The sequence below is a fragment of the Lissotriton vulgaris genome, chromosome 5 (genome assembly GCF_964263255.1).
Source record: "Lissotriton vulgaris chromosome 5, aLisVul1.2, whole genome shotgun sequence".
Taxonomy (NCBI): Eukaryota; Metazoa; Chordata; class Amphibia; order Caudata; family Salamandridae; genus Lissotriton; species Lissotriton vulgaris.
In genome coordinates this window covers 1641456440-1641481410 of record NC_141693.1, presented here as the reverse complement: position 1 = coordinate 1641481410, position 24971 = coordinate 1641456440, and the positions used below count along the sequence as shown (strand labels likewise).

Sequence of the window (24971 nt, the reverse complement as noted above, 5' to 3'; positions counted from 1 at the left end):
ACTGCATACCACAGTACCACACTGAACAGAAAGGAGGACTGGGCAAGGGAAATACAATTACGATAATGTTATAGAATAAAGTGTTGGATTATTTTAAATGACACGTGTGCACAGAAGACAATAAGGACTGTGGCATGTGAGTTAGGATCTTTAAAATGTGCCAGAGCAGCATATAGTCTTAGATAGCAGCTTCAAAGACCCATATGTATCTAGATATACAGGCGTAAGCATCGGTGGCTGAGTAGAACGGCAGGCCTTTCAATGGGAGAGGTGTGCTCCGTGTTCTATGAAGTACAAATTCTAATTCTTAGAGGTGTGGGACGTATGATGGGATATAACATTCTGGTTTTCTGAGGCTAGATTTGGTGGTGGGAGACATTTTAAAAAGAGAGGGCAGGTCATTTTAAGAAGTGACGCTTCCGCTGGGTTCAGCACAAGGTAGCACCGATCAGCTATGAAGGCTTAGAAAGAACTGCTCCAAGGTTTGAAATACTATGTTCAAGCCAGAAGTGGAGGAATGGGCGGTGGAATGTAAAGGTCCAACCAAGACTTGATGTTTAAAAAGAAGAGCGATTCATGTGGCTGTGTTTAAGGTCACAGATAGTTAATAATGTGTGCATGTGTAATGTGTAGTGCCGCAATAACTTAAGATTTAAAAGCACCTGCTGCAGAGTTCCTTGTGTGTCCAGCTTTCGGCAACAATAAAATTGTAAAGATAACTCTTGTGAATAATGTTCCTGCTAGAGAGAGAGATCGATCAGGAGTTGTATCTAGGGACAGTCTTGACTCACCTCAAAGTAGCGCTGATGGTTAATGTGCCTGCTGGAAAGAACAGATCTGTATTAGATGTTATATCCCTGTATTTCTGTCTCCCCTCTCTCTTTCTCCCTCTCCCTCTCTCTCTCACCACCTCCCTCTCTCTTACCTCTCCCCCTCCCTCTCTCTCTCTCATCTATCTCCCCCTCCCTCTCTCTATCTCTTTCCATCCCTCTCTATATCTTTACATCCCTCTCTATCTCTTTCCATCCTTCTCCCCATCTTTCTCTCATTCCACTCCTTCCTCTCTCTCATTCTCTTCCTCTGTTTCTCCCTCTACTTCTCCCTTTCTCTTCTTCTGTCTCCCTCTCTCTCTCTATGGATACATATGACTGGGTGGGTAACCTGATGTTCTTTAAGGTCATCATCTACTGTTTACTGTGCTTTGAAAGTTGATACAATTTGAATATGTAATGAGAAATGTGCTGTAAAATTCACAATTTTGGTCTGTCGTTTTTGAAAAATTTCTTGGGGGGAGAACCCCCCAAAACCCGCCTAATGGCCATCGGGCTCGCTCGCTGCTCTCATTCGCTACGCGCCGGACGGGGGCAGGCTCACTACGCGCTGGACGGGGGCTGGTCTGGCAAAATTTGCCAGGGCTGCTTTCAGTTCCCAGTCCGGCCCTGACCAGGACCGACTTTGATTTAGAAGCTTTATATTATCAACCCTCATTACCCAATGGTATGTTCAGCTGCCATTTGTTCTGAAGGCTGCCCTCTGCAGCATGCAGTATGGGGCAATGGGTCATCCCACTTTTGCCATTCACTCCTGCTGCAGCGAAATTCCCCCTTGAGCGGTCGATGCTGCAGTGCCAAGAGACGGGCTGATGGCGCTCTGCACTGAAGGCATGGCATCGTGGCGAATGAGCCAATTTAAGGTTGAGAAGAGCCCAAAAGCTTGGTTTAAGTTCAGTGAGCCACACCAAGGGTCGAGGACCTGAGGGATATGACATGGGGTCAGTAACTCGCTGCAGCTAAATCCAGAAGCTGGCTGGGGAGCCTTTTGTGTTCCTGAGACTTAGATGAGGAGGCCAGCAGACTACCCCTTGGAGTCATCTGGAGTCCTCGGTGCCTGATGAAGTTGCAGGGTCAGTTCTTCTTCCCCAGGTCAGAGGGCAGCAGGTCCGCACAGCAGGGCAGCAGTTCCTTTAGAGCAAAAATCCAGCAGAGTGGCAGTCCATCCTGGTTTCCGGCAGCAGAGTAGGTCGCAGACATAGCGCTCATTGAACGCTGGACCCAAATTGGTGTTCTTTTTGACGGCCGGATATTTTTGCAGTCATCACTAGACAACAGTAGAGGTTATTGACCTGAGGACGTGGTATGTAGTTTTTCACTTACAGGTTGTGTAGATAGCATTCAGTTTGGTCCTGAAGAAGTGCCCTGATCCTCCTGACACTCATGGCATGAAACATGTTGACCGACCGAGAGTGGGGCACATACAGCTAGATACATTGCCTCTAGCTCACTGCCACTCTCTATATTTTTAATCACGCAGTTTACCTTTTGAATAAATAATTGCTAGGGCTAACTGACCTGTTTTAACTCACTTCTCTCCCACATCTACACACACTAGGCCCCTCACCCCCACTGCACCCAACAGCAGGAACAAAAGAGCCCCATACTGGGTGCCCATCAGGTATTGCAGCGCCGACCTGATGAGGGGCAGTCCCATATGATGAAGCATGACACCTAGCTCGCTAGGTGTGTGAGAGCCCGAGTTCCGAAAAGGGGAATTCCCCTCCCTCTCTTTTCAGTGTGGGGCTACTCATGGCTTATCCCCACCTTTAGTATGTCCCTGCTCTTTCACTTGGACTCAGAGGAACTCCATACCCTTCTTGCGTTCAGTCCTTGAAGCAGCACAGGAGTCCATCTTCCGGGCCGAGTATCCACAGGTCCAGAAGTGTAATGAAGAGTTGGTGTCTGAGGTCCAGTATTTATACACAATTGTACCTTTGAAGTGGGGAGATGCCTTTAGAGGCAGGCCTTTGAAGTTCACAAATGCCTGGCCTTCCTAGCCCTGGATCCAGACTGACAACAGGGGGTATGCAGCCCTTTGTGTAAAGGCAGGACGCAGCCTATTCAAGTGTAAGTAGGGCTGTGCCCAGCTCCTCCTGTCCATCCTGCCAGTGATGGCCCATCCAGTCAAATCTAAGCTCCTCATTGTGTGTGGCTGTCAAGTATTAATATACAAAGCTCAACTGTCAGCTACACCTTGTCATTTGATGTAGAGACATGCTGCAGGCGCCAAATCGCTAAGGCAAGAAAATGTCAACGTTCTAAAAGTGGTACAAAAGGGGGTGGTGATGGACGGAGCATCTGAATCAATCAAACACTCACACCCAGTCAAAAGATCTGGGGTTAATCAATCCCTGTTCTTTAGCCCACTCTGCCACCCCAGTTCAGACATGGCTCTATGCAAATCAGTCTGACCCTGTGCCTCATGGGAACTGTCCAGCCCGAACTGCCAAGCCATGTCTTACCTGGACCGGAAACAAGCTTCCCAGGACCAGTTTCTGGCATTCCAGCTGTCTTCAGCCCGGCTTGCTTGAATCCAGTGGCAAAGTGAGCAAGGGACTCACGTCTGAGCATACCCTGCCACACTTATGGCGGCCAAAAGCGGTACAAAAGGGGGTGGTGATGGACGGAGCAGATGCTCCGTCCATCACCACCCCCTTTTGTAACGTTCTAAAAGTGGCATTTTCAGAATTGCACTTTAAAATCTGACTTCACCATGAGTTAGGATTTTAAATTGTGATTCCAGAGACACCAAACATGAACAAGTATCTATTCCCATCTGGGAATTGCACTTATAAAATGTATTAAGGCAATTCTAATGTCCTATGTGAGAGCTAAGTCTTGCTGTAGTGAAAAAACAATTTCAGAGTTTTTCACTACCAGGACATGTAAAACTTAAACGGCAAGTCCTACTTTTTAAAACAATGCACCCTGCCCTCTGGGCTGTCCAGGGCCTACCCTAGGGGTGACTTATATGTATTGAAAGGAAGGTCTGGGCCTGGTAAAAGGTTTATTTTGCCAGATCGAAATGGAAGTTCAAACTGCACATACAGGCTATGCACTGATAGACATTAGACATGTTTAATGTGCTACTTAAGTGGGTGGGCCAACTAGTTCTGCAGGCCCACTAGTAGCATTTAATTTGCAGACCCTGAGCACATATTGTGGCACTCTACTAGGGACTTACAAGTAAATTAAATATGCCAATTGGGTATAAGCTAAAGCTACCATGTTTTAATCTGAAAGCACAGCACTATAGCACTGGTTATCAGTCGTAAAGTGGGTAGAGTCTTAAGGCTAGAATAAATGAAGTCACTAAAGACAGAATGGCTGTAGGCAAAATTTGGGGAGAAACCATGCCAAGGATACCAGGACTAACACAGCGTCTGTTCCTGCTGGTCGAGATTTCCTCAGTGTGTGTGTGTGAGGACGTCCGATTATTTTTACTTTCAATTGTTTCAGACAAAGTTATTAGTGTATTCTGCTTGCTTAAAGTTTTAGGATGTCATGTACAAAATAATTGTAAAGGAGGGTTAACCGATATGGCGACAAATGTAGCGCTTCATACAGGTTTGTGACTTCATCAGTGGCAGAAGATCACTGAAAGTGAAGGAGCATTCAGATTCCCAGAATATGGTACTTTTGATTTAAAGATTATTGAACATTTGAGGGAAAAGTTATATGAAATGAAAGAACACCCTACACCCACACAGTACAACGCATTAAATGCTTGAAAGTGAGCAGCTGATGCCAAAGAGAAAAAAAGGTATCAGAAGAGAAAAAAGAGCCACACAAAATTATGCTGATGGTCAGTGGGATGAAGGACAACAGAGATGGGGAAAATTATTAGTTGAGGGAGCTAGAAAGTACCCAGCAATAGCAACAGAGAATCCTAAAAATAATCGAAAGCTGGGAAATGATGATTAGGAGTCTGCAATAAAAAGTGACAATGATTCAGGGGAGTACACTTTAGATGCTTTGTTGTCTTCATGTCCACCACCATTTGTATCCCCAACCGAAGGTACATAAGGTATTGCAACCACTAGTGGCCCAACGGTTACAGCTCCTGCTGACCTAAATTCAATTCAGATTGACAGACCACTTCCAGCACTTTCAAATGCAACTGTACCTATCGAAGTAGCTCTATGGTAATTGATCCAGGTCTTACAGCTTCTAATGTGGCAATTCCTTCACCAATGTCACAGGTTGTTTTAGCTCATACATTAGCAGTTCCTGTTGCAACTGCACCAATCAATATCATTCTGAATCCTGTTGTTCCAGGTGTTGTAGGAGGAGTAGCTACAACAGGGTGCATCCCCGCATCACAAAACAATTGTTGCCTGGACCCCACCCCAGAATGTTCAGTCACGGAAAGAAGGGAGAAGGATTGTTTTTACAACACCAATTGGCCAGGGAGAGACAGGACCATTTGATGATGTTTTTTTTCCTATAGTTTGAGGAAACTCCTGAAAAGAAGAAAACAAAAGAACAGGAGATACATAGAAACCAACCACTAGTCAGGAGAGGATGAGACCTTTAGATGTACCAAAATTGAAGGTGGAATTGGAAGAAAGCATTAAAGGATGTTTAGACATTTTACTTTGAATCAATATCACAAAAATGAACTTATAAACATGAGTAAAGAAATTACAAGGCTGTGCAGCTGCCACACACGATACATTGACAGATTTGCTAGGTAAATACAAGGTAGATCTCACTAAGAGCATCCCTTTACAGATAAGCTTTAGGGGACAGTTGGATAAGAACGTTATTGTGACCATATGGGCCTCAGGAATGAGATTACACACTGATAAATTGTTGAAGTGCATTAGAAAGTTGAACAAGTTTGACAGGTTAGAGAACAAGTGGACAAAGGAACAAGAAAAGAAAAAGAAACAACCAGAGATTATAGAAGCTAATGGTAAGCCACCACCAGAACCCCCAGATGAAGATGAGGCTCTAACTTTCTCAATAAGATATACCAGGTAGAGGGTACATACCTTTACCATGGAGTAGAGGTGATCCTGCGATATTCACTAATAACTTTCCAAAATTGAGAGACAAATATGCCCAGTGGTATACACATGTTGACAGATGAGTGAAAAAGTCAAGGCCATTGTTGACAGACTTGAGTACCTTCTTTGGTATTTTGGTACCGAGTGATTTATGAGCTGAATGTAAGATTGTTTTGCAATGGCCACTTGCAGAACTTCCAAGAGATGTGAGTACGCGTGCACCCTCACCAATAGAATGACAAAGTACAATGGGGTGATTACCTTCTTCAAGGGAAAAGTTGGACCAAGGGACATTGATTGGTTGGAGATCCATAGAACTACTCAAGAAGCAAAAAAATCAACACTACCTGCAACAATCATGAATGATTGTTGCATGTATTTAAACAGCATATTGGAAAAGAAAATCCTGAAGAGGAAGAAATGAGGAGTTTTATGTCACAGTTCCTTCTTGGGTTCCGACCAGAAATCAATATGCACGTACAACAGATTATGATTTGTTAGCAGACAAAACTCTTGGCTGAGATCCTGAGGTATGTGAAATACTGTAGTGATGAACAAGTGATGAAGCAGAAGAGGCTTAACCCCTTCCATGCTCATGACGAGCTCAGCTCGTCATGCAGCACAGTGCTTGTGTGCTCATGACGAGCTGAGCTCGTCATGACCACACCCGTTTTAATTGTGGTCCAGCACAGGAGGGAAATCCTGCAAGCAGCGATGTGGTTAAAGAATTGTTGGCTCAGACTAAACTGGCTCAGAATGGGTTTCATAATCAGTCGTATGTAGGGAATGTGGGTGGAATGCAGGGTGTTTTCAGAGTGGAGAACATTTATTCCAAGGTGGTTGGGTGCTTCCCAGGGGAGAGGTTGAAGTATTCCTGTTGATCCAAATTCAGGGGCAGCAATTGCAACACTGAAGTAATCGACCCCTTTTCACTATTGAAACAGGCTCAGACATTGGACGAGAGAGCGTAGACAGAATCCGAATCAAGGTTGTTGGACAATGCAAGATGTCAACCAAATGCAAAGGCAAAATGTTCCACTTCAGGTTCCAGTTCAACAAATACAGATGTCAACACAGTCATCAGACCCTATGATGCAGGTCCCACAGGCTCCAATGGCCCCACAAGATACATATAATTCCAGATTCAGTATGAATCTGGTATGAAGAACAAATTCAATTCACTTTCAAAACCAGAATCCATTTCAACAGTTTTCCATGTTAGAGAATGAGAATTTTAATTCTGACAATCAATTCACAATGACGGTTCCTGAGGAGGGAGGAAGATTGCATAGAGGAGAGGTAAATGGCAACCAAGTGCCATTTCTCATCGACACAAGCGCTTCCCATTCCACTGTAGGAACAGTGGAAAACCCAGACCTGCCCCTCTTGTGAAAGAAGATCCAAGTTGTACAAAACACAAATAAGCAAATAACTAACCCTGATTCAAAGAAATATACCTATTAAAACAGGTTAATTTTAGGAAGATCACCGATTTGTGGTGTGTGATTCGAGTCCTGTAAATCTGCTAGGAAAAGACCTATTGTGTAAATTAAATTGCACAAGTTATTGCACACTGGAGGGTGTTGAAATTCAAACACATGATGAAGATGTCAAATGTAACCCCTTTCATGCTCACGTCGGCCATCGGCCGTTGAGAGCACAACCTCGCTATTGCTGCGCTCGTCCGTTGGCTGATGCGGCCCACCCACTCATTAGAACTCCTGCACTGCGGCGGAATTTGTGCAGCGGTTAAGGAGTTAAAAGGGCCAGACAAGGAAAAGCTGTAGGATTGTATCCTGTTAGAACAGTAGAAGATTTACCTCCCACCTTGCGAAACACTGTAAAATCAGAAGTATTGGATCTTTCAGAAAAATATATAGGACTAATTAAGGTTGTAGAACCAGTCCAAATTATCATAACACAGAACACAGTCTTTCTGAGAACACCACCATGTAATCTTATGCCTGAAACAGTGGCTAGAATTACTCAAGTGATTGAAAACATAACCAGATATTGACATCTTTGTGAGAAGTTGGCCTGGCATATGCTGTCCACTAGTTATAGTGGGCACCTTGCACCAGTCCAAACAACCCCTTATTGATGCTAGGTTAAAGAAAACCTTTATTGAAAGCTATACTAGTGGTACATATGGAGAACAGCCTTAAGGCTAAGTCTTGAAGGAATGTAAAGCAACTTGTTTTACCAGCCTATAACCCCATGAATGACCACATGAAAGGAGAACCATTCCAGGAATATATATAAAATATATGTATTTTTTCTAAACATACCCTACTAGTCTCTTTATGAGGCTAGTGGTCAAAGCACATAAGTTACGCTCAATAGCACACAGTAAATTAGCACAATATACGTTGAGCCCTAGGGGCATACCAAACGATATATTAAGAAACCATGATTTGGCTAGACACAAGGCCTAGAGCCTGTAGAAGTGCCGGCGACACAAGGAACCACCCAAGGTAGTGACACAGGTGACCCAAGGGGGACACGTGCAGTGTCTGAAGACAGCCGCAAATCACTGTTAACTTCAATGGGGAAAGTCGCGGATGGAAATTTAAAGAAAAGGGACACTTAGGAGAGGACTTTGAGCAAACCCCTGTAGACTTAAGGGGTTCTAGGGCCATCACCCATGGGAGCACTGGAGTACTCGAGTTACCTCACCCAGGGAAGCAGGGTGCATAGGTGTCTTTTGGTGTCTGGAATCGTCGTCTTTTTCAATGGCGATCTGCTGCAAAGTGCTGCTGCCGTCCAAGTGGGAAGTGTCTGGTGTGATCCAAGCCTGGATGGAAGATGAGAAGAACCTGAAAGCAGCGGGGACAGAGTCTGGTTCACTAGCCAGTGACTAGGAGCACGATAGGTGAATGCCAACCGATGTTGGGTGATTTCAGGTGAAGGAGGTGAAGCTTGATTCTTCAGCCACGAGAACCAGGGAGTCGATGCTGACCAGGATCTGGAATCAAGCTGTTGCACAAAGGATGTCGAGTGCTGCGGTGTTGGTGTCCGGATTGGACCCAACAAACCTTGGCAACAGCAACTCACACAGAAAGTAAGGAAATGCTTCGGTGTAGACAAGCAAGGTCCGAGGGACTCACAACGTGGTGGGAAGTCAGGGCACATCTGGAGCAACCAGGGAAGACCAAGGAAAATCAGAGTTGCATTCGTAGGGGTCCACCAGTTGACGGAGCAGGGATCGCACGGGGGCCTCAAGAGAAAATGCAAGAAGCAGGCTCACGGAACACTCGTGGAGTGTAGGCCCACAATATTCAGTGCAGATGGTGCTCGGGGCTTAAGCTACAAGTTCTCAAAAGCACAACTTCAAGAGACGTCGAGAAGTTAATGCACTTGCAGTTCCACGTCACTCGTTTCAGCTTTGCTGGGGACTGGGGTTGGCCTCTGAGCAGTCTAGAAATCATCTTCCTGGGCTACAGGTACTTCGGAGTCCATCAGGAGCTTCAGAGATGCAGGCCAGCAAATGCTTTGATGGTGCCTGCCAAGCAGGGTAGTCACTCCTTGACCCCAAGGGAGATTCTTTAGTCCTCTAATCTTGAGTAGAGCATCGAAGTTCCAGGATTCAGCTGCAGCGTTTCATCCAGGGATATCTAAAGTCCTGTTGCCAGGGGTACCTTACTTATACCTTAGAAAGGGGTTTGACTAACTCAGGGGACCCACCTATGGAAGGGTTTGGAAAGAGGGGTGGCTACATCCACTTCTTTTGTCAAGTTTCATGCCAGAGCAGGGGCTAGTAGCACCTGTAACTGGTTTGAACTGGGCTATGCAAAGGGACACCAAATGTGCCCTCAGGACAGACTTCAAAGCACTCTTAGAGTGCACCCACCAAGCCCCAATCCACTAAGGCCTGTCTGGGAGGTGGTTACACCTCCCTGTGACAGGAAACCTTTCGTCAGTTTCAGTCAGCAGCAGGAGGCCAGACTTGTGTCTGTGGCTGCAGTATCCATTTTGTAATGTCAGGGCTTTTTTAAACTGTTACCGGGCAGACCGATGTGTACATGTCCCTCCCTCTAGGATGGTGGAATTCTACCCCTGCCGCCAGGACTGGCAGGGTTGGGGGGTAGGATTCTAAAGTGTTTGACACCTAATACGACAGGTTTCCCTGCAGCCATTACAAAGTTAGCCTTTACCGCAAGGTTATAATGCACTTATGAGAATATGGTCTGGCTGCATCACAGAGCACTTCGTGTTTTGTAAAATACCCCTCACCTCCCTGTGTAACTGTTTCCCCGGAATACGCATGCGCGGTTGAATCTATCCACCCTTAACGCATGCGCTGTACAAACGGCACTTCCTGAGCATGCGTGGAGCAGTTAGCATTTCACGCGCATGCGCGAACTATGCAAACCGGACTACGGGGCTAAATACTCACCGCGGCTGCCCGGATCTTCCTTAAAAGGGCTTGCAATTAACTAATTTACTCGTCTAAACACCTAATTAACGCCGGATTACCCATATATGGGCCCAAACTTACATCCACCTAGGCGTTAACGAGGCAAGTGATTTACACGCAATTTCGAGAATAAATACCACACACCCTGGGCTTCCTATTCAGTTCAGCGGAGCAGCGTGTGGGGTAAGACGGAGGACGAGTAATCCCGAGTTCGTGAGTATAGGTTTTGCAACAAGCATTTATTATGGCAACCAAAGTAAGTACAGAACCACGCTAAAACCTGCATTATTTTCTACTTAGATTGCGCATAGCAATCACCCCCAGACGTTCTTGAATGCTCATGAAGCAAGCAAGCAATACTTGATAAGTATGACCACAGCTTCTAAAACATTATCAGAGTGGGTTATGTTTCTATGTTGTGTGCTTTTGTAAGTGTCTCTTTTTTCCACAGGGCTAAAAGCATATGGTTTGTTCCAGGTGATTGCACCTGTAGGAACTACCCATTACCAGGGTGACCATTATTCCTTTTATTTTTATTTTTCTCAGGTCATGCAATTTGCATAAACTTGAGCCAATCCGCTGGAGGCACATAGTAGCCTGTAGTTACATACGCCTATATATATATTTTTTCACTTTTTTTTAAGAACACAAAAAACATTTTTTGACATTATAGTGAAACGTGAGTAAGGAGGGGAAGTTGTGCCCCCGTCATGAAGAAGGAGCTTTGCCTCCGAAACATGTCGACGCACACCTGAGGTACTGTCCATAATCACTACAGGTTTACCTCGCACTTCACTTCTTTTAATAGTACCAGCCCGGGGTCATGAATACTTTTTTTTCAAGTACGTCCACGAGCCAGGTGCTTTTTAATTTTTTCACCTCAACCCACCACTCACATATAAAATATACCCAATCACATGCACCACATATAGTCAAAACTATAAGTGCTCCTGCGTAGTCATAGGTCGCAACACGCCGCATCCCGTTAGAAGGGTGCGAAGACCCCTATGATGAAGCATGACACCAAGGGGCCTTTTGGTGTGTGAGGGGTATTTTACAAAACACTAAGTGCTCCCATACCACAGTGGTGGGCACTTCCCCAATACCCCAGTAGGATTCCTTTTGTTTATGCGAGTAACTCTGTGGAGTAAGAATCCTTCTGTGTTACTCTACCTCCCCTCTCCTGTTCATTTATATGCATCACAGAACAGCCCCAGAGAATAGGTTCCAAAGGCTGCAAAGGGGCCCTGATCATGCATGGGCACCCTCTCACCCAAAACCAAGCACCCTGCCTTCAGGATTGTTTAGGCCTGCCATAGGGGAGACTGATAGTTTTCTATGTGGAGTGATTAAAGGTAGATATAGATAACCTATATCTTAGTAAGGGGTGCATGCAACACCTTACCCAGGCTGCAGTAGCAGTCCTGTGGTGTCATTTTGGAAGGCTTCCCAGGGATGACATAATACATGCTGCAGCCCCTAGTAGGCCTCTGGGGTGCCTATGCCCTTTGTACCTAGTGTACCATATACTAGGGACTCACAAGGGTACCCCAGTAACCAAATGGGCATGTACCTAAAGTACTAGGAATCAATTTAGAGAGGAAAGCAGATAGGCTGGATCCCTGAATAGCAGGATCCCAGCCAAACTAAGTCAAAAACCATCAAAACACCAGGAAAAAAGTTTGGGCAACCATGAGGTCAGATTCCATCTTCCTAAAATCTTCATCATGTGTTTGAATTCTTAATAAGAAATCGTCTGAAGTTTTGGCAATTCACTGATTATGGGTTTATAGAATCCTCACGGTAGGTATAGATTTTTAGAAGATCTTAAAAAAATTAACAATATGGTAGTTCAGTGATGTCCAGTGTTACTGAACGCAGCTACAATACTATTTCAGAAACACCGTGACGCAGAGTGATTTACCATTGTGGATCTCTGCCAAGTCTTTTTCTCTATCCAGTTTCATAAAGACAGTCAGTTCTTGTTCTTATTTGTATTCAGAAAAGGATTTTTGGCATGGTGTTGAGTTTCACAAGGGTATACAGAGAACCCTTCAATCTTGAATCAGATCTTGAAAAAGAATCTTTAGAAATTAAAATGCCTTGCAATTCAGTTCTTGTTCAGTATATTGATGACTTACTTGTAGCATCAAGGACAGAAGACGTTTTTTAAATGAGACACAATTGCTCTTCTGAATCATTTGGCTTAGAATGTACATCAAGTGTCCCCTGGCAAATTTGGATACTGTCAGAAAGAGGACGTATATTTGAGACATCTCATTGAAAAAGGAATGAGAAAAGTGTCACAAAAGAGAATACCAACCATTCTTAAAATGAATCTACCTAGAACACAGATAGAAGCCAGGATATTCGTTGGAATGGTGGGCTACTGTAGACAGTGGATACACAGCTTTTCCCTTGTAGCAACACCTTTACTGAGGGTAATGCACAAGAATGTTCCTGATCCACTTCCGTGGGACAAAAATTTCTTGGTTTTGCTCTCTCAGTGCTTACTCAATTACATGAACATCTTAGAGACCTATGCGTATTTTTCAACCCTGTTACCGCAGATCTGCTCTGGTACCTTAAAGCGGTTGTGGCTGTTGGTGTCAGAGAAATGAGAACATAGTGATAGAACATCCTCTTATAATGATGGTCCATTACTCAGTAAACATTTTGCACACCTGTACTAAATCCGAATATTTGACGAACAGCAGACTTACAAAGTATGAACAATTGTTTCATGCAACAGAAAATATAGTGCTGAAGAATTGCCATACTCTCAATCCAGCTACATTGTTACCATTGCCTAAAAATGAGATAGCTGGAGCTGAGGCTGAACATGACTGCTTTGATGCTATGGATTTATGCACAAAGTCAAAACCAAACATCAAACATTAACATTAACCTCTTGATGAGCCCGCCTATGTAATTTTTGTGGATGGCTCATGTTTAAGAGACAATGAGGAGACTTTGAGAGCAGCTTATGCTATCTGTACAATTTAGGAAGAAGTGAAAGTCTCCTGGTTTTGTGGGGTTACCGCTGCACTAGTGGCAGAGGTAATTCATTAAATGAATTAATTAATTAAATTAATTAAATTGTCCTTGCACGAGCCTGCAATCTTTCAGCTCAATTGTGAGTGACTATGTTTGCAGATAGTCAGAATGGCTTTGGTGTGGTCCATGACTTTGGGCAGTTGAACTCACAACTGGGATTTATCACATCATCTGGATCAACAATCTGAAATAGATCTGAAATAGAGAATATGTGATGTAACTGTTAGAAGGTTTACAATTACCATATGAAATTGCTGTTGTTCAATGTGCAGCCCACAGAGATGTCAATGTTAAGGCACAGTTGGAATTAGATATGCTGATGAAGTTGCCCGGTATTGTAAAATTGTGGCAAATACATTTCACAAAGAATATACAAATTAATCTGATGAAAACACTACCTTTTCAATTCTTTTCTCAGTAGCTGATAAGTGGGAAGAAATTTAAAGGTTACAGGAAGAAGTCTCAGAGGCAGAGCAGCAATAATAAAAATGAGCAGGGCGTGTCAAAAATGCAAATTATATTTGAGTTTCAGCAGATAGGATATAATTGTTGCCGGACAGCTTGTTATTTACCTTTACACAATATTTCCATAGCACTGGACATATTGGAAGGGTTTTAAAGGTTAGCTTGTTCAGGCAGAACTGGTTTAATCTTCGTTTCAGAGTTGTAGCTGAAGAGCTATGACAAAGGTGTGTGACATGTCAGCAGATGACTGTAGGGATGAGAATCACTGTAACATTAAGTAATACATAGAGATCAGGAGGACACTTTAACAGGAAGCAGTTGGATTTTATCAAGATCCAAATAAGATAGAGAAAACAGCACTCCTGTGAGTCAGTAATTATAACAGTTAGGGCAAAAGTAGAAGGCCCCTAATACATAAGACTCTAATAGTTATAGAGTACACACAAAAGCACTTGATAAGGTAACATTCAAAGGCAATGATAGAGTTCCAAGATATAGTCCACTTGTTATTTGTTTTCTTCAATCTTTATTCTTATAATTCCAAAACACAGGTATTCCCAGCAAAATTAGACATCACCAACACGTGTTTCGTCCTACACAAGGACTTTTTCAAGGCATAAAGAAGGCGAACTGGAATGTAAGATGGGCATTAAATGTAGAAAAGGTAGGCCGAAATTGTAGAAAGGAATAATATATCCGATTTGTAAATAAATGGTGAGGAGTAAGGGTTCATAAAGTGACAAATGACAATCTTCCGGTCCAAAGTATCAATCACAGAGGTCAAATATGACCCAGCTAGTACGCTAGCTGCACAATTAAGTCATCGGTGGCAGAATATTGTATAAATGTCAGGTTCTAATAAACGAACACACAAATGTAGACCGGAGTTGTGGCAGAAGTAAAAACGACAACCATGATAAGTTGAAACGCCTAAGTAGGGCTATTACATATCCTCAACTGAGCGCGCTCCAGAAACCGTTCGGTTGAGGATATGTAATAGCCCTACTTAGGCGTTTCAACTTATCATGGTTGTCGTTTTTACTTCTGCCACAACTCCGGTCTACATTCGTGTGTTCGTTTATTAGAACCTGACATTCATACAATATTCTGCCACCGATGACTTAATTGTGCAGCTAGCGTACTAGCTGGGTCATATTTGACCTCTGTGATTGATACTTTGGACCGGAAGATTGTCATTTGTCACTTTATGAACCCTTACTCCTCACCATTTATTTACACATCGGATATATTATTCCTTTCTACAATTTCGGCCTACCTTTTCTACATTTGATGCCCATCTTACATTCCAGTTCGCCTTCTTTATGCCTTGAAAAAGTCCTTGTGTAGGACGAAACACGTGTTGGTGATGTCTAATTTTGCTGGGAATACCTGTGTTTTGGAATTATAAGAATAAAGATTGAAGAAAACAAATAACAAGTGGACTATATCTTGGAACTCTATCATTGCCTTTGAATGTTACCTTATCAAGTGCTTTTGTGTCTACTCTATAACTATTAGAGTCTTATGTATTAGGGGCCTTCTACTTTTGCCCTAACTGTTATAATTACTGATTCACAGGAGTGCTGTTTTCTCTATCTTATTTGGATTCATGTGACACACCTTCTGGTGTGTACAAACGGCATCTTTAGGTGGTAGGTGCCTTGAGTTTCTAAAGCACCCTATTGATTACCTTGTTTACTCATGATGTGTACTTAACTTAGAAAAAATAATTGTTTGTGTAGAGTGTGTGCGGACATTTCCCTTTCGGGAACACTACCACCCCTTCTTTCTTTTTGCGGATTTTATCAAGATGCCTGTTTGTAACAGGCTGAGATATATCCTGGTTAAGTGTGCATTTTGTCATGATAGGTGGAAGCCTACACAACACAGAGAAATGACAGCCTTACTGTAGCTAAATTGCTGTTGCAAGAATTCATTTCACATGTTACAAGGATTCTGTTTGGAAACAGAACCATGCAGGGGATCACAGGATGTCAGAATGTAGGGACTAGGTCACCATGCCACTTCAGTACCTATGAGCTCAAATTCAACTAGCTCAAAGTGCCTTACCTGCCCTCCTAACCTTCGCAGAGTAACAGGTACATAGGCACCCCAGAACACAACTCTCTAGTCCTCAGGGGAACCATGGAAACAGATCGTCACCTTTTCTTTTCTCATTAATGCCTGTCCATAATATACAAAAGAAAGACATGAGGAATGAGGAACGTTTACAATTTTTATTGAAACTATTGTGCTCTACCATGAAACAACCGTGCAGCAACTAGAAAACATATGCAACTGAGCAAAGTGATCAGCATTGCAAGTAAACAATATGCAATGAAAAGACCTATTATGGTTTATGATACATCAGCTTAAGCCTATCCTTACTACATGAACACAGTGATATATCAGAGATCTCTGTGATTAGAACCAGGCCCTTTACCTGGTATTTGGTGATTAGTTTGTCTGCATCTCTGGTGGCACAAAGCTTGAGTGAGGGTCCCGGGAGCTCTCCTTCTGCAAGTTTCCTCCTCTCTGTTTTCAAAAGGCGAGTCTTGGTGTATATGATAAGAGGTGCCTCACTTGAAAACAGCAGCTGTTTCTCCTCTGTGTTGTGTCTAAATGCCAAGCTATGTTGCTGACCGATCGCAAAAAATACAGGACACGGTGTTGTTCGACCTGGTACAAAATATTCAGATTGAGTCCCAGAAAAGGGATCTGATTTATAAAATCATGTGCAGCGTAATTCTAAAATAACATTGTGGCACAAAAACAAATTTGCTGTCTGTAATGTGTGCAAAGTGGTCTACAATCATGCTGTTAGACTAAAATAAGGGAGAACTCAGTGTGCCCTAAAAGGAACTCACAACACGTGGTTTGGATTTCTGGAGTCAAACCGAGGGACCATATTTAATAATGAGGGCCCTAGATTTCTGTGTGTGGTATTTCATGTGGAACAGAAATTGCATTGTAGCTATCGCCCAAAAGTTTCAGGTAGAGCTGAAAAGCTAAATGGGACACTGAAATCATGTTTGGCCAAAGTCTGTGCATTTACCTCATTGAAATGGCCAAATGCCTTATCATTTGTGTTTGCTGAGTATCCGGAGTACTCCTGACAGATGACTAAATTATCACCCCACACAATACTCATAGGACGTGCTGTGTGACTGCCTGCTGTGCCTGCCAACGTACTAGTAAACTTCACAGATGACATGATGCTCTACTACTGTAAAGGGTTAGCTGATATGGTGCATTCCGTTCCCACCAGGTTGGAGCTGCCACCACCACTCCGAAACAAGATGCAGACTTTTTCACATCGGGATTTCCACATGTGAAATGACACATTCCTAGAGTTGCATCTGTTTCCAGATACACTGAAGCAATGTGCCGTTTTTTCAACAGATACATCAGGATTGCTGACGTATCTGTCAATCCTTGTGACATGGAGCGCCATACAGTAAAGACGGTTCATCCATGGTGTCGCAAGGAGGGTGCACTGAAAAGTGTTGCATCGCTGTTTTACTGCAGCGATGCAACACTTTACATAAATGAGGCCCTGGGTTTTGATCAAAAAGCATGTTTAAAAATCCTGCCTTGAGCCGAGGTGGGAAGGCCCTATCAGGTGATCCTGCTCCCCAACACTGCTGTGAAATATGCTGGGATACCTAATTGGGTAGACACTCCACACACCCAGAGAGTGGTGCCTGCTTGAGAAAGTGTGATCTTTAAGCCAGATCCAAGACCATCTATGTTTATACGTCCTAAATGACCAGAGGGGGTGAAGCATGGCAGAATTCCTCATCTGTCCAGGTTCTTGAAACTTCACAAAGTGATGTGGATGTATCCACGAATAATGGAGAACTGAAGGGCATATTAGCAAGGGCACTATCGCTGCTTTAGCAGGACTTTTTCCCGCTAAAGCGGCAATAATTTTATCGCCCTATTAGCAAGCAACCATGCAAACTATCGCCATGCATGGAAGCGATAAATATCGCTAATGATATGCGAAGTAGGCGTACCCTCGCTAAATCTCACGAAAAAAGTCGCTAACACACTATCAGATTATTAGCAATGATCGCCTGGGCCTGCTTAGCGATAAAAAAGTCACGCTAATGCCCCTTAGCTGGAGATAAATAAGAACTGCTAAAACCAGTTCTAAAACTGAAAAACTGGTGAAACAATGAGTCAAATAAGGGAGACCAGCCCAGACACCAAGCTGAGGACTTGCAGATGCCATGGAGGCACTAATCATTCAGCTCGGAGAGCCACAAAGGTAACAACCACCAATGCCACTGTCACCACTTTCTGGACCACCACCAAGGCTGCGCCAAAGAGGATAGCGGCCCCTGCGCAGACGGCTCATCCTTGGTGACCTACAACCAGACAATGTCATAGCCCACCACAGGCTCAAATGGACATCCTTTGACTACATCCTGGACCATATAGCCCACAGACTGACACCACCAACCCAGCGGATAACTAATATCCTCCCACAAACAAAGCTGCTGGCCGTGCTGCATTTCTTGGCCTCAGGGACTTTTCAACCTACAACATCCAGACTTGGAGGAGTCTCACAGTCATCCTTCTCAATATTCCTCTCAACTGTGTTTGAGGGCATAATCAGCCTGATACCCCAGCAACTCTACTTCCCCAACACCATGTAGGAACATCTCCTGGTCAAGCAAGGATTCCATGCCATAGCAGGATTCCCACAAGCTGTGGGCGTAATACACTGCACACATGTCCGATTTGTGCCCCCTGCGGACAGGACACACATATGTCACAACAGAAAGCACACTCACTCCATGAATGTGCCTGCGATAGTGGACCACCGTGCACTGTTCACAAATGTCATAGCCAAGTTCCCAGGGAGTGTGCGTGATTCGTACAGTCCATCATAAATCAGCACTTGCAGGATGGGACATATGGAAATTCAGTCCTAGTTGGTAAGTACCAATCCAACATACCACTTGCATCAACATTACATACATGCAAAACAGAGATGTGCAAATGTCCATGTCACAATATCCCATACAACAGTTCAAACAACATCACCCCACACCAGACACACTAACACTATGAACTGTGGGAACTGCAGCTAGATACGTTGATCAACCTCACTCTAAGGTGTAGACCCTTGCCCCCACCCCAAGCAAATGTGGTGAGAGGTGGGAAACATGCATGTGCGATGGAGAAACATTACTCACAAAGAAATTTTAAACACAAGGCCCACTGTGCATTTTTTGTCCTGGACAGGCAGGATGAATCCCACAGCAGATGTGGACATGTTGCCATATAGTGTGCAAATGTAGCCTAGGCATGGGCGGAAAATCCGTTCCGCTCGCGGATTTTGCGGATTTTCGGGAAATCCGCAATCCGCGAGATTTGCGAATTTCCTGAAAAATCCGCAAATCCGCGAGCAGCGGATTTTGCTCGCACTGCTCGCACTGTTCGCGTGAGTTCGCGCCCCGCGAATAAGTGCGAAATTGCAGAAATACGATTTTAGCAAAACTGAAAGTAACTACTTACCAGGTTCAAAAGTTCAGGCTCATCATTAGTAGCCATTTCCTGTAGTGCTTCCTGAGGGGCCCCTCCAGAGTTCAGTTGCCAGTTGCAACTATTATGTGACCCTGCTCTGAACCTCAGAATAGTTACACATATGCCACAAAGGTCCTGAATTACAGCTAAGGGAGACAAGCAGGAGCCAGGCTGGAAGTTAAAATCCATTAATCAGCCCCTAATTCATTATTGTCAGTTGGGGCAGGGCAGGTGTTGTAACTAATTTTGCAACAATGAAAGCACTTAGCAAGTGCAAAAGATCACTAATCAGGGCGCACTAAGGAAGCAGGTGCCAGCTAAAAAAATATTCTGTGACACATTAATCAGCCCCAAATTAATTCAGGTCACTTGAGGCAGGGAAGGTGTGCTTTGCTTTGCCAAAAATAATGTACACTGGACAACCAGAGGGTGTGGTGATGAAACAGAGGGTGGCATGGGTGGGCCAGAGGGTGGCATGAGTAGTCAGAGAGTGGCAGTGGTGACAGAGAGTGGCAGTGATGAAGAAGAGTGTCCCAAACAGGTTGGACACGTAGAAACAACAAGTTCGCAAAACTTGCGACCCGACAGGTAAGTTCGCAAATTGCGAAATTGTAAAAACCCTCGCGAACTGGCAGAAACACGGGCGAACACAAAAAAAAAAAAAATCCGCAAATTCGCGGGAATTCGCGGATTTTGCGGATTGCGAGTTTGCAAATCCGCAAATTCGCGGATTGCCAATCCGCAAAATCCGCTCATGCTTAATGTAGCCCAGCTTGACGTCACTTACTGTGTGTGACCCATTAGCACACAACAATGTGGGAAAACTTATGAAGGCTGCATGGAGGATGCAGAGGCAGGCGAGGCAGATGCAGGCCACTCGGTACACCTGTAGGTACATGGCGATGGAGGTTTCAAATATGGTGCACATGTACCTAGCTTAGTGGTACGTACATCTGAAGGCAATGGCCAACCAGGTGATCACACATGCTGTAGGTTACGTCACCAGAAGGATGGGCCATATATTCCCTGTGTAGATGATGTACCAGCTGCAGATTCGTCAATGTTGCAAATCACAGAATATCCACATGGAAGAGCATTTGTGTGTGTGTGTGTGTGTGTGTGTGTTGTTGATGATGAACAGAAGCTTCATGTCAATGTTGGTGGTGCTGTCCCACAATATCCCAAAGCCTGCACCAGCTCCACCACATGCATACACAGATACATCAACCAAGTTAAATGTTGGTGCTGACTGAGTTGTCCTCCAGTGCCTGCTGTATGTAGCAGTTGCACAATGGGACAAGGGTGCATGGCCAGTTGTAGATACATGTAGTCTTGTGCCATTGCTGACAACTGCAGTGTTGTGTCCATTGCTGTTGAAGGTGGTGTGTACCATACCACAGGGTGACTGTGCATCACCAACTCAGTGGTGGCCTACATGTACTCAATGGTGGCTTGGGGTACAATAACAAGGTTGTGTGTGCGTGAGTGGACAACCCATGTGCGTTCAGTGTGCCTGATGAACTAGATTAGTCCACACATACAATAAAATTAGTCTCACATTCATCCTTTGTAAAGTGTATGCTCACCCCGCAGTTGTGTCCCTGTGACAATAGCAGATACACAGATGGTGGACCAAGATAGAGGAAACAACCTGCATGTCTGCCAGTTCTTGATGCCTTTTGCGAAGAGCCATGTAATTAGCCTTTTACAGAAGGTGGCTTCCCATGGCTCAGGGCCCAGCACCACTGGCAATGAGCCCCAATGTCTGGCAGCCAAAAGACTGATGGACAAATCATCAAGACCAGTGTCAAAAGTTTCGCCCGTCTAGTGGCAGTGTTCAGCAACAAATCTAATGCCCTACCTGATCATATGCCCCAGTCCATGGTTGGATATACACAATGCGAGCTGCTGCATATTCAATAGGTAGTACTGTTTCTCAGCTGAAATCATTGAAACACCAAGATACAAGAGATTTCACAAATCAATATGAGATGTGACCACTACCTGTACAACGGTTTGCCGACCCTGATGGGAAGTAGGTCCCAGACCTGACTCAGGACTTGCAGTGTTCCTAAACATGTACCTGCTACTTTACTAATTTGGCTCCCATACGGAATTTGGAGTCATGGCATATAAGAAAGTAATTCCCGTCTATTTTGTGATTTGGGAGTTGACCAAGCGTATGAGGCCACCAGGCAGATGTCCATACGAATGACGCTCCTCCTACGAACATCACCTCTGTTGAACTACCATTAAGTTTCAGGCAGTGATTAGCTATCCATGCAGTAACAGCCTCCATACACAGAGAAAATTGTTAGGCAATGAGGTCTGGATTTTGGAACAGTGTGGAGATAAGCAGAGTATCATCAGTATATGATACAATTGAGACCCAGTACACCTACACCATGCTGGAAAGTGGTTACAAATATAGATCAAACTGTTTGGTGTTCTATATCGAGCCCTCAGGGCCTCCATGTAGGAGGAGAGTACTTTCAGAAGAAAATCAAGAAGAAATGTAACACATGAACGCCCCTTGATGTAATTAAATAACTCATCCATCTAAGGGCTAAGGTCTTGACTCCACATGACTCCAGTCACAGGACAATTAACCCATGAGAGACGGTGTCAAATGCTGCACAGAAAAGCTACGGGATCTGTGCATCAGTCTGACTCATGGCTGCTCGTTGTCCCAGGGTTTCACTAAGCAAGAGCAATGCAGTTTCAGTGGAGTGTGCAGCTTGGAAACAAGATTGCGACTTGTGTAGTAGAGTATTCTCAGTGCAATGGTTGGTGAGCTGTAGATTAACTACTTTTACAGCAACTATTCACCAGGAAAGGTAGCGTTGAAATGGGCCACAAAAAACAATGCACTTCATGGTCTATGTGAGGTTTCATCTCAATGGACGGACCATGTCTTGTTGACATTCAAAGGGGACTGTACATGATTGGAATGAGTGGGAGAACAGTAATGACATTAATGGCATGATGCAGTGACCTACCTGCATCTGAATTTCTGTGTGTGCAGGTTGCTGCAGTGAGCCTGTTATGACAACAATTGCTACCTTCCTAATCACATCTGGTGCTAGCACTCCAAACTCGTCTAAGGTTACTCCTTTGACTGCTATATCCATAGTGGTTATGGTGCCTATGCCCTGGTGAGCCTCCAGATGAAAGTTGACAGAAATCTCTGTCACCTCATCTGACAATAAATAGAATAATCCATTACAGGACTCCTCAGATGTATGAGGGGGCTGAGTTAATCTCACATCTCATTGTAAGACTAACAGTAAGCTAAACATGTTTGCAGATGAGTATTCAGACATATAAATGTCCGTGTCATAAAAGTTGTGTTTACTGCCCTCATCAGTTTGGAACATTGTGATTGTACTTGCTTGTAAGCCCCCTTAACTATGATACAATAGTTCTTGTGCCATTGGCGTGTCAGCTGTTTGCATCTTTGCTTTTGCCTATCGTACGTTTTTGTTGAACCTGGGTGCAGAGGCTATAGCTCTCCTGGCATTGTCATTGGACCATGGTGCTAACTCATTGAGTGCCTCTGTGAAGCACGTTTTCACTTGTCTGTTGGCTATGTCAATGTCCTTACCCAATATGGGTTAATTTTCAAGTAAAGCCAGTGCAAATGTCTTTGTTATAAATCATCCCACTGCCTGTGGGTCACTGTTTCATTGTGTTGGCATGTTGTTACAACTTGGTGTGGGATGTGAAAAGGGATACTATGTTGGTAGTACAATGGAAGTGGCCACGAGAATTTAAAATTCAATGGTTGTCATGTCATTGAAGACGGTATCCAGGAAGTGCCCTGCTTAGTGTGTGGGAGCAGTGTCTCATTTGTGTCAGATGGAGCACTATGAGCCCATCACAGACTAGTGGTACCTCTGATTTCCCAACATCATCAAAGTGTATGTTGAGATACCCTAAGATGATGAATACATTGTGTCATATTGCTTTATGTATCACTAAATACCTATGGCTACTGACGAAAAGTGAGATCCTGGGCCAGTGGTGCGTGAAATCAGGAAGCATGCTATGTTGTTATCGTCAATGATGGTGATTGTGGATAAATATTCTTTCTCATTTGGACATGTCTGCCTCTCCCATTCGGCACGTGAAAGATAATTTGTAACTTATTGCTAGACCACCCCTTCTTTGTCCCACCTGATCCTTTCTTGTGATCCCAAAGCCATCGGGTACATCATCATGGATGTCAGGAGTGGAATTATCAACAAGCAACGTCTCGGCAATGAGCATCTCATTTGGGCTTTTGTCCCTTGAGTATGGTGTGGTCTACATATTTATGTTAGGTAATGGACCGACAATTCAGCTTGAGGAAGGACAGGTCTCTATCCAGTTGTGTGACCATAATCAAGAGATCTCATTGTTGCAGTGTGCACCATTTAAAAACTCCTTGTCACCCAAGATACATTTGCTGACATACATTTCCAAACATTGGAGTCCTGCTCTGCAGTTCATTGCTGTGTACTCAATGCTTTGATGGGGTGTACGACTGGCAGGAATTAGAGGCCTGGTCCTGGCTGGGTGCGGACAGGTGCCAACGTCCTTGCCCTAGATGTGCATAACGAGAAGTCTAAGGTGTGCCCTGCATTGTGGCTCAGTGTGGGGACAACCATGGTCAGCCTAATGTCAGACAACATGTCATATGTCAACATGGACAATGTATGTAGAGCAGTCATGGCATGTGAGTTGGAGTCTAAGCCCGGAAGGAGCACGTAGTACAGGGAGTGGATGGTGTTGCGTCTGCTGAAGTCGACGGTGTTGGTGAAGCAAACAAGCCCACAATGGTCCATGTACGTAAGGGGTAGCTAACTGTTGTTTTGGGTCAGCTCATGACAGGAAACATCATGTGTTGTGCGTTGCTGCCACTGGCCAGCTGCAGCAGCACAGAATGTCATCTGTGTGTTGTGTGTTCCACTGCATCCTACATTGTAAATGGTAATGACAGTGCGTTTGGTGGATTAGTGTCAGTGGCAGACAGGGGAAGAGCCACTCATGCAACTGAGCTGCCCACCAAATAGATGTTGGGTGGTGGAGGGAGTAAAAGGCAGAGAGCCAAGATTATTTGCAAACATGCACTAAAGCATTCAGAAGCAACACATGGCCAACCTGAGAAACAACATAGCATAAATGTCAACACACAAATCCATCCACATCTACAACACATCCAGCACAACCAATAACGTATTCCTCTTTCCCTTATATGTCACAGGGGACCAAGGATATGCACTCGGACCATGGATGATGACACCCCTACGAAACCCCACCACTCAAGGCCAGAGGCAGTATTATGCTGCACATAGACGCACAAGGTCCATTGTGGAGTGCACATTTGTTGTGTTAAAGTCATGTTTTCGTTGCTTGGACATCACAGGTGGCAGCCTGCTGTACAGCCCTGAAATGTTGAACCAAATTATCATGGCATGTTGTGTGTTGCACAACATATGTGTGCGTAAAAAAGCCCCATGGATACGAGTGCCAGAACCACCAGATGAAGACGAGGACGAAGAAGAGGCTGGTGCTGTACACCCCACAGCAAATGCAGCTGGACTTGCACAAAGGAACAGAATAATAAACAATTTATTTGAGTGAGTAAGTCCATTTGTGACGGTCCCC

The 24971-nt window shown here is 44.2% G+C and overlaps 1 protein-coding gene across 1 annotated transcript in view; it reads left to right on the top strand.

Moving 5' to 3' along the window:
* The window catches only part of LOC147716888 (interferon alpha-14-like), a 123448-nt gene that overhangs the window by 32377 nt on the left and 66100 nt on the right, over nucleotides 1–24971 (top strand). Inside the window, exon 6 of the mRNA XM_086919820.1 lies at nucleotides 5568–5751. Within this exon, the coding sequence (XP_086775946.1) occupies nucleotides 5568–5751 (184 nt within the window). The remainder of the gene's footprint in view (nucleotides 1–5567; nucleotides 5752–24971) is intronic.